Below are 11,372 nucleotides of genomic sequence, written 5' to 3'. Positions count from 1 at the left end.
GACTGCTAAATGCTGATTGGTTGTTGCCCAAGAATGTAAGCGGAAGACTCATTGACGTCTGGCAGTCGGACCGAGCACTACGAGAGGAGAGTCTGGGACGCCGAGAGTGTCGGTTCGAGACCTGCTAGCTCTCCTCGTGACAAGCGTTCGCTCGCAGCGTGGAGAGACTGAGACACAGCTCAGTAAAAACTGCCAGAGATAAGTTGATGTGTGTGAGTATTGGAGAGTGGATGGTGGTTATAATGGAAGGTGTCAGCAATATACCACTGGGTGTACGGAGAGTACTGGGATCCCTGTTTGATGAGCTCAACTGTTGAATGTATTTAGCGTAGTCTGTATGTCACTAAGTTTATGTTGTAGGCTGTCACAGGTTGTTAGGTCCTTTGTTCTGGGAAGAGAAGCGATTAATTACAATTTGTCTTTGGACTTTTCCACGATCCGAATAATAAGATTGTGATCACGAACCATGAAAAGAAATGTGCCGTCCCCTTTCGATGCTAACTGCATCGCTAAATAATTTATTCTTTAGACGTAGGATATTTAAGCAGGATACACAGATGGAAGTGAGGGGAAGGGGGAAAGAGAAAGGATATACTGGGGAGAGAAAACAGAATAAGAAAAGAACCTGACGGAGTAGAACGGAAAAGAGAGATCGTCATGACTCGAAATTCTGTTAGTTTACGGAGAATGTAATTTAACAGATTTATTACTTTTCAAGACCCTGCATGCCTATTGCGGATATTTTCGTAATTAACATTGTGAAAGCTTTGTCTGGTGATCATTTTGTCGTTTGTCCTGAAAAAAAATAGGTAAAAGGTTCAAAAAAAAGAGTTTAAAAATCTCGCAAAATACAGATTGATATGACTTGTTTGTGAAATACTTTTTTCGTGTTCCTCGACTGTAAAGCTATTTACATGATGATCGCAGTAAGTACATCAGAACATAATATTGGGACAACTTTTTTTCAGAGTCAGAGTTTGCAGAGTCGTGTGAGGTCTGGAGGTCACCAAAGGCCATGCGCTTTCAAGTTCGTTCTATTCTGAGACTGTTGGTCTTACTTGCACTGTTGACTTTGCTGTTTGTCATTCTGTACAACAATGGTGAGCTTGTAATTAGAACTACTTAAAATACTGTAGCTCTCTCTCATTCTCTCTCTCTCTCTCCATCTGTGTGGTTGTTACCACGCACGCAGACAGAATTACTTCTACTCAAAGTGTTAGCAAAACCACGGGAGAGCTGCCAATTTTTAGTATTCTCTTCATATCTTTACTTTGTATCTTTACTCCTAACTGTGTGTTAATGTCTGTATGAGTATGTATGCCTGCCCTTGTGAGCGAAGAAAAATTTCTGTCCTGGGTCTCCTGGACAGACAATAAAGTTTTGATTTGATTTGATTTGATAGCTTATACAGTTCACTATCTCTTGATCTTTAGTTTTCTTTGATGGTGCTTACATAGAGTTAGAGAGAGAGGAGAGACAAGAAGACGAAAAAGAGAGAAAGAGATAAAATATCTTTTATCGATATATATCAAATGTAAATATTCTATTTGTAGCACTTTTTGTTGTCTGTTTTTCTTTAATGTCTTTTTTGCTTGGAAACATGTCAGGGTTGGCCGACACAAAAGTATTGTCAGCTATGGTCCGAGCTCCAACCAACTGTGTCTCCAAAACCACCAGAAACATCAGCAACAGCGTCAACACGATAACGTTTGAGGGTAAAGGTCAACACATTTCTGCCTGCAATAACTTCTCTGCTATTTATTTTCTATTGACATCGGTACAAATATAGATGTATAATGCAATATCTAGATGTTTGATTCATGTTCATTTTACTTTATTGGCTTTAAGCCCAAGTGGCACTTCTAGCCACAGCAGGTAAGGCATACATTACACTAACAGTCGCATCCGTACAACAAATAGTAAACTATGGCAAAACGAGAAAACTAGATAATCCAAGACGATTTTCATTTTAAAAAAACAACAACAAGAAAACTAATACCCGGTGAATCAGCACATCAAATCACATCAAAGAAACTTACATTCACATCACACCACATCACATCACATCACGTCACGTCACGTCATATTTCCGTCATTGTAACGTCATTGTTTCAGACGTACCGGGCACAAGTAAAGCTGACGTCAGACTGGTCATTGCCACCTACATGAGGAGCGGCTCGACCTTAGTGGGCGAGTTCTTTAACATCCACAAGCAAGTCTTTTACTTCTTTGAACCGTTGTGGTCTATCCAGAAACGCTACCTCAGCGGCGAACCGGTATTTTTCTTTGACAAGGATGAGAGGTGAGAACCTTTAGAGAGCGTGGTTGTACACACCTATTGGTGATTCACGGACAGGACACTTGATCGCTGCTTAAAACTTTTTATTGCTGCATCTCCAAGTTGCTTACTTCTTGGTTGTATTAATTTTTCAGTTTATACTTAATAGATTTTTCTTCCTTCTTTGCTCCTTTTACCTTAATTTTATATCCTTCCTGGAGTATTCAAGCACAATGTAGACATGCCTTCCAATAAATCTCAAAACAAATGGCCGACTGAAGATGTGCTTCGCATCGACACCTAAATATAAACTACGGTATTAACAAAATCTCTCAATTAGAAACAATCATAATTATATTATTCTGGAACCCATTCATATTTTTGGAGTAGCGGAAGCTTGTGTCACTGAGTCACCTCTCCTGTTACACACTGGAACGACAACACCCACAACGCAAGCTTGAAAGTAAATTGGTTACTTTAGCTCGTCCATCAGTGCTGCAGAAACTCTGACCTACCTATACAACATATGCACTAAAAAATCCCACTTCCTAACCCTTCTATAACAAGCGATAATCGTTCCTATTTGATGGTATCCGGAGTATCCGTGTTTTATCAATACTAATTTTTAAAATATTTTCTTTCTTAGAGCTCCTAATACTAATGGCTTCTTTGGTGAAGATTCAATGAGCGTGGACATAATCGGTACTTCTCTCAACTGCAGCTTTCTTAGCATCGACCCTCGAACGTTGACACAGTGGACATTGTACAGAAGCCTGGCTCCCGGATCTTACTTAAGGTGCAAAGAGAAATCTCCTGGAGTGTTCGGGATTCTTCGCTGTCTGCCTATTTTGAGGCGGACATGCATGGCAGCGCGAGTGACCGTCGTGAAGACGATTCGCTTCAGTCTGAAACAGGCAGAAAAACTCATGAAAGTAGATCCCAGGGTAAAGGTCATTCACCTCCTGCGTGACCCGCGGGCGACCTTTAGCTCACAAGCGGAGATGGGGGAGTTTCCGTTGAAAGATGTTGGCAACTTCTCGAAGCAATTTTGCCAGCGCATCCTGCAGGATCTTGAGGACGCGCAGCGCATGAAGGGAATGCATCCAGGACGGTTTCTGACGGTGAGGTACGAAGATGTGGCCTGGGAACCCGTCACCTCGGCCACCAGACTCCTGGCCTTCGCGGGCCTTCACCTGGATGAAGAGCTGCGGCAAACGGTGTGGAACATGACGTCAGCAGGACTCAAGGACGACTGTTGCTACTGCACCACTCGCAACAACTCGCGCGCCACTGCTGCCGCCTGGCGGCTAAAACGTGACTTTGACTTCTTCTCGAAGGTGGACGCCAGCTGTGTGGGGATCTACAAACTCTTGGGCTATCTCCCCTTGGCGACAGAAGCCCACCTGAGGAACCTGAGCGTTCCTTTTTACCTGGACAGTGAGCAGGTGCGCGGCTTGTGGTAGTCGACAGGTGTTAATGGGCTGCATTGATAAAACAAAGATAGGTTTTTGTTACGGGTAATATCTGGATATCTTGGGCAAGCATCTTGCTTCCGAAGAAACATGTCCAGACCTAGTTGATGCTGCTTTGTTCAAGGACCCCTTTGTGGTGGCAAAGATGCTCAGGTGTAAATTACTATAAAGTAACATCACCGGGGTCTGGACAACGCTTCGTAATAAGAAAAAGAAACTCTTGCCTTTGATTTTCACAGTTACGCATGCTTCAAACTTACTTACCTATAGAGTAGATAGACATGTTATCAGCCAGTATTGTTAAAGGGCTCCTGTGATAATAGACAGTCATCTTTGTCAAGAGAAGAAACTGATGAACGTGCCCATGAAGCTGGTAATCACAGCTTTATCGTTACATTTTGATATTTTTAAACATGTGATATTTCTAGAAAAACGTCTACGATTGATCACAAATGCAGGTGTGTATGCGTATGAGGAAGAGATAGAGAGAAACTGAAACCGAAAGTGCTAAGTACCTTAAAGGGAGATGACTGCTGACAAAAAAAAAAAAAAACGCCAGGGGTTATCTTATACCATATCACGGTTTTTCCCCTTGACACCCTTCAGTGTACTGTGAGGATCTGGAGAGAAGGCGATTGATGAGCATATGAAAGTTAACATGAGTATACATGAGTGTTTAAAGTTTAGAAACAAATATTACCCGGTGAACAAGAAGACCATGATGCTTTATATCTCTGATTCTTGAGCTGACAGTGGAATGTTTGTATCATGATATTGAAGATTCATACCTAATAAGTTTATTTAATTTTTAATTTTATTTAATTTATCTATGTCTATGAATACTTACAAATGTGATGAAACATCTAGTTACGAAGAAAATATCTAATCTAGTTGTAAGGTGATAGTTACCATCTTTGTGACTATATGAGCATTTTAATGACAGATGAAAATATAATAAAAAAATATTCCATTTTACCTGGACAGTGGGCAGGTGCGTGGCTTGTGGTAGCGCTGCACCTGGTTGTAGATATCAAGCATGGATACGTCGTTGCTAAGGGAAATATCGGGAAATCAAAGGCAAGCATCTTGTTTCCCTAGTAACGTAGTAAAGTGTCCAGACCCAGCTGCTGCTTCTTTGTTTTGGGGGCTGCAGTTAGAGTAAATTACTAAAAAGTATTATATGGTCACTTAGGAATATTTAAAATGATTCAGTATCTAGAAATGGAAACTAGGCAATATATTCACAAACGAATGCCTCAGAAACGCCCTATATTCACAGATGCACACAGATATTCCTCACATACACACGAGTAATTGAGAATATAGAATTACTCATAATGTGTTTTATTTTACAATACATTTTATAACACATTTTATTTATCGATGTCGTTTGTTAGTGTTCAAATGAGAATGTTGGAGGTAAAGGCTACAGTGCCCATCCGCAACTCAACTGACAACCCAAGGGAAGCTACTTGTCTTGTTTTTATTTATATATCTAAAACACGTCATGCCGAAAGTTCTCTCCCCTTGATTGCACGGCTATAAAATTCTTTGACATTCAGAGACAATTTATTGAGGAAAAGTCGGTGGCACAACATGATGATGATGATGATGATGATGATGATGATGATGATGATGAGGAGGAGGAGGAGGAGGAGGAGGAGGAGGAGGAGGAAGGGTGGGATCGTCAGACTCCGATCATCCGAGGTACTTGATCATGGAAAGACCAACCGAACATAAATATCTCCAAAGCAGCTTGCCTTAGTTTGGAAAGCCGAAAGGTGACATCAGGTGATTAAAACATTATTTTTTCATGACTGCAAGGTACCTATGGTTCTTGCTGAAGGTGTGCACTATCGCCGATTACCTTTTGACGCCTGCAAACGAGACTCCATTTCCACCGACAGGGCCGACTTATTCTGTCAGATACTAGGACCATATTTTTATATGAACTTAAATATCTGTACAGAAAATAACTTAGCAGCTTGGGGACTGTCTAATGTCAGACTGGGCCACGACCGTCTCACACCCTGGATGTTAGATACTAACGCCCAGCGTAAGCCAGTTCTCACGAGTGCAGTATGTTTGCTTTGAAACAAACGCCCTGAATTCAGAATAAGATTCATGTACACAAATAAATTTATTACAAATAAATAACAGCACAAAAAGACCACCTGCAGTATCTACGTGCATGCCGCTGAGCATGTGTTCACGCGCAGCTGCCCTTTGCTCAGACAACCAACGGCTGTCATCGCTTTGTGACGTTTGAAGAACGAGCTGCTTGCCCGCCGCAGAATTAGTGTCGGGGAGGAGGTGCTGGAGGAAATCGGGAGGTACGAGAGAACGTGCAGTGGAGGAGGGAGAGGGGCAAGGGGAGAGCAGGACATCCTCTTCGTTCGTCGCCTCACAGGTGTCGGGGATTATCGCCCCGCAAACCCCTAATCCTGCTCATCCATCCCAGGGCTACAGCCGCGGGCCACACGTTGGTGACCTCTGACCTCAGGCTGATGGGTGTGACGGGTCACCTGCGGCTGGAGACGTCACGCTGCCCGAGTCCTGATGGCGTTGTCGCTGGTGTGCCGATGAGAGTCTGTACATAGTCTTTCTCTTTCTCGATTAATAGTTGGGCTTGTAACTGTGCTAATCGTGAGAGTATGGTGACTAATGGTTTTATTCATATCTGCGTAATTACCAGGGTTAGGGTCAGGTATGTAAAGATATGTAAAAGGGACTTTTTTTTCAAATGGAGAGTAACCTCGCTCCATAGAATCAATGCGGCGATGCAGGGTCGAGACGACTACTTCAAACATCATGGCGGCCCGGATCATCAAATCCAATTCTTTAATTGCCGGCCCTTGTGCATGACGCGCTCTATCTGTGTGCTGACACGCTGTCTCTTAAATCCCCTTTGCCCCTCCAAGCCTCCCAGCCATCCAGCCACCCAGTCCCGTGCCTGCACGCGCTGACGGTCGACCTACCGCACATGAGATGATCACAACTGGGAAGCAGTTGCGCCTCGGTATCAACACAACAAAACAAAAATCGTTGGGTGGAGGGGTGAGGGTGTCGGGTAGAGGGAGGGAATCCATCATCAAATGATGGGCGAGATCTCGTCGGCGTATCTGAAGCGTCTGGGCGCGGTCCCTGGGCACGCACACACGCACATGCGTGCGCACGCACAGACTTCCACATCTGCGCGCATGCGCTCTACGAATTTTTGCGACTGGAGGAGTGAGTGAATTTATTCGAACTACAGTGGCATTTACACATACAGCCGTCATGTGCAGTATGTATTAGGTCTAGGTACAGAACACACTGTAATAAACTAATTCTCTAATTACACATCCACCTTGTCATCTCGCAGCGATCCGTCCGACACCACCGGTGGGCGACAAGGGATGGTAGCGAAATAAAGGGGTTGGGGTGGGAGTATGAGGGCAAAATATGATTCACAATGGTAAGAATTTATGGAGAAATTCGTTCTTCCACAAAATGTGGCGAGAGACGGGGTGTGGCTGTAATTTAAATACTTATGTCCATAAGATACTGAACATAGGTCACGAGCATACTCTCAGAATCCGAAGCATCTCCCTTGTGTCCGCGGCATCCCTGAAATGAGTTAGGTGTGAAGGGGACACTCCCTTACTCATCCTCTTGCCGACTCATTTGTTAGTCAATCGTCTTACAATAATTAATGATAATTTGCATAGCTCAGACATTTTATGCCGCAAATGCTTCTGCTCATGCAAGTGGTGGAGTTTTCCTTCGGACGAAGTCACTCTCCGGTATTCCCTTACCAAGACTGGTTGACAAATTTCCCCGAAAATGCTCGAAAAATTCTTATCGTTGACCCAGCATTAGCAGCTGATGTGGAGAAAAATTTGTTTTCCGTTCTTCGCGAAATTCGCTGACTACTGAGATGCACAATGGTGGATCCCGTTACACAAGCAGGTTGCACGGTGGCTCAGGGGAATACATACGATTAGTGATGCAAAGGACATTGTCTGCTCCTCCGTTCTCAAATTCTCTGCCTTGCTGCTTACGTCCAATATGGCTTCCATACCACACAGATAAGACCTTCTGCTGTGTATATTTTGATGAAGAAGAATGGGTCCTCAAGGAGGGTCTTGAGGCAGTCAAGGATACTCTTAGGATCGCTTCGTGACTAATGAAATTAGGCCGATCGAAAATTCATATAACAGCGAAATGTAAACTAGTCTTTTATTATCTGTAGGTTTGTTGTGTGTAACTTTTACAGGACTTTTATTTCTAAATGAATGCCTGTATATTTTATTTTTATTAGGGCATATTAATCATGGCATAGAGACAAGGTGTCTTAACAACACTGCAAGCGTGTACCGCTCTCATCGCACTTATCGAACTCTGGCTTTTCTCACAACACAAAGCCACAAGTTGATTAATAAGATGTAGAACCAATCACAAGGGATTGCACACGTCTTTACAAAATCAATTAACAACGAAACTGCATCAAACTGTATTCGCCACACACGCAAAGTGATGCAAGGAGAGTTATTTATTCCATGAGTGAGGAATAAATATTGCATCTGTAGCAGAAACATTATTTTGTGCACTGATATATGTTCCATGATAAAATTATCGCATTACTGTTAATGAGAGGTAAACGGGATATCCTCAGGGCATAATATAATTATGCATTAGACGACATAAAAGGGGCTTGGCAGCAAAGTGGCTAAATATGTGACCTCATCTGAGGGTCAACAGCTTCTCTTGATGACTGTTAAATGAAAGCATATGGCAGTTACTGTGATTTATTTTTAGTTCTTATGCATATTTTCAAGGAATGTAAATGACGAAAACTTGGTCGAAGGTAGTCATTGGCTTCAGCAAACGCGATTCCTCCTCCCTCCTCCCAAAGTCTAACTGTTTGCAGGTCACGACGCATGCGCAGTGAAGCGCGAGTAAGGTTTCTGGTCCCACTTGAGCATGGTCGTCGCGACAAATGTGAATAGTTCTCAGGGAATATAGAATCAGGACCTACTAAGCAAACCAAAAATAAATAATAAAAAAAAAAAAAAAATAAATAAAAATAAAAATAATGTGGAAGGATGGAAGAAAAAGAGACACATAGTGAGGAAAAAAGTGTTGGCAGGAAGTGGACTGTTTTTAGAAGTGCTCACTTAAAAAAATGTTTTTTTTTTTTCATCGCGTCGATAACGGGTGGATTTGCCTGCTGCACCGGAGCCCAAACGCCGGTGACCTGCGTTCATCATCATGTGGGTGTTTAAGTAGACTGGTAGAAGTAGTGCGCTGGACAGAAAAAAAGCAAAGTTTTCTGATTGGAAGGTAGGGAGAGTGAAGTTCGGAGTAGCGGCCAGGACAAGTGGTTCCCAAAGAAATGAAAGCAGAGCGCAGACAACTCGAATGTGAGCAGGAACGAGCACCCAGTGCAGAGAACGAAGGACAGGAAGGACATGGTTGTATTTGTTTGTTTTGAGCACCAGAAGTAATCCAGACAGCACACAACACCCGCCAGTTTTGAGTTTTGTGGATTTTACTTGGTTTTTTAATACTAATAAAACCGAACTGAATACGAATCCACTGGGATTCTCTCGACTTTGAGGTCGAAGCACATCTCTCTTAAAAAAAAAAGAGGAGTATGGGTGGGATGAGGTGTCGCATTGTCCTCTCAACTCTCTCTTAATCCACCTGCGCCATAAACACACTCGTGGACAGACTTTTGTCAGGAGTGAGATGCAGACTGACATGCCTACTGACAGACACCTGACGTAACGGGGGAGGCTTCGGGAAAATAGAAAATCCTCCGTCTGATCCCAGACTCATCGGTCACATTCCTCCTCCGCCCCCGCCCCTTCTCCGTTCCCCTCCTCCTCCTCACCAGCTCAGTCCTGTCCAAATGCTGTCCGGTGGGCTTATAGTCTGCCACTCAAGGCAGGATACCTGTTTGGAAAATGCCAACATCTTCAGGGAAGCTTCTTTCGATGGGTGACGTCAGCCAACCGTGCAGGTCGCAGGCAACAGGCAGGGTCGTAACCCCTGTGGGTCACTGTAGGTCACTGTGCAGCGTGTGACTTCTACAGTTGACTGGTCAAGCATGCAAAGGTAGAAGTTTTTCGTTGACAAGATCAAATCACATGTTTGGAAGCGACAAGATCGCATTAATCAAGAGCACAATCACACTGCCAACCGTTATTGGACTTTTTTCTCCTTCTTGGAGAGAAGCTGTTGATAGATCGGGTTTTTTTTCCTTTGATTTTAATCTCTTTCTTTTTCTCGCAAAAAACTCTTACACATTAATATACTTTTTTTTTACCCACAAAAACATTTTTCTTGTATTGACAGAAACTGTATGTTCTCAAACTTTGTGCTTTCTTAGACGACCGAATGAGGCTTAATGGGATAGATGAAGTTTTCTTTTGCAGCCAAGATATTTTAAAGAGGGATTTAGGAAATGATGGTTCAGAGAAGAATGGTTGGAGAGTGGTTCGCGGGGAAGAGATGGCTTTCAGCAAATAACAACAAATAGAAACTGTGCACTCATAGCAAGCGACTGCCACTGACAGCTCTCATTACAGTCGATGGCACAGACAATATTGACAGTGAGAATCCAAGCAAACAAGCCAGCAAGCGAAAACCAAAACAAAAAAAAAACAAAAAAAAACAAAAAAACAAAAACAAAGCATAAAACAAAACAAAACAACAAATAAATGCAGATGATATTGGCTTTCAGTTCCTAAAATTGTCTTTTCCGCGATTCTATTAGCATCTGACTTCTTTCTGTTAGATGGTAGAGCCATTCGTCATCATTTAAAGATCATTTAGAGAAAATGGTTTCAGCTGAGAACAATAAGCGATGAACGAGACAGTGAAGTCGTGAAGAAAAAATAGAGGGAGGGAAGAGATAGAACGAAAGAGATAGAAAGTTGGTCGTGGAAATAGAAAGTGGGAGTCTTCTGGCTAGATTGAAAGAAATGGCAAAGAGAGAGACAGAGATAGAAAGAGAAAAAGAAGGAGAAAGAAATGTATTAGCAACACGTGTCCTGTCGAGGAGAGGTGTACTGACAGCGGGCGGCGACATCAGAAGAACATCTCAGGGAGCCCGAGGCCAGGACAACTGAGTGTTAGGCGGTCTAACGATGAGAACGACGATAAGACCTTTGTGAAGCGATCCGTATCTACAGGCAGACGCACTCACGCGCACACTGACACGTGCACGCGCACTCATGCATTCCTACATGCACTCATACATTGACCCATGCACGTAGACGAAGCTGAATCACAAGTATTGTTAAATACATTGTTTATAATTTCTAATATATTGCCAATAATTGTATAAGGTAGTGGATAAATGTCGTTAGGGGTGAAAGGTCAAGCTCACACATGCACCCAACCGTGTGTGTGTGCGCGCGCGCGTGCGCTCCTCGCAGACAGAAGAATGACAGACAATTAATGCCAAACAAAGTCGATATAATCGATGTAGAACTCATGCCAACTGCTTCAAAAAAATTGAAGATATGAGAAAAGTTTCGCATATGAACAAACATTTGATTAGAGTGACTCAAAGCACATCATTAAAATGAACCTGGCAAATGAGGCAATGAGTAGACCCAGACTCGCATCCA

The 11,372-nt window shown here is 42.9% G+C and overlaps 1 protein-coding gene across 1 annotated transcript; it reads left to right on the top strand.

Moving 5' to 3' along the window:
- On the top strand, positions 1-5,181 carry LOC112558386 (carbohydrate sulfotransferase 6-like). Its single transcript, XM_025228859.1, has 5 exons — positions 1-210; positions 969-1,100; positions 1,608-1,715; positions 2,116-2,302; positions 2,925-5,181. The coding sequence occupies exons 2-5, from the start codon at positions 1,016-1,018 to the stop codon at positions 3,739-3,741; spliced, it is 1,197 nt and encodes a 398-aa protein (XP_025084644.1). The 5' UTR covers positions 1-210; positions 969-1,015; the 3' UTR covers positions 3,742-5,181.
- Positions 5,182-11,372: the final 6,191 nt, after the last annotated feature.

Source organism: Pomacea canaliculata, linkage group LG2 (genome assembly GCF_003073045.1).
Source record: "Pomacea canaliculata isolate SZHN2017 linkage group LG2, ASM307304v1, whole genome shotgun sequence".
In the NCBI taxonomy this organism is placed as follows: Eukaryota; Metazoa; Mollusca; class Gastropoda; order Architaenioglossa; family Ampullariidae; genus Pomacea; species Pomacea canaliculata.
Note: the sequence above shows the minus strand (reverse complement) of the source record. Positions and strands in the feature narration are given on the sequence as shown.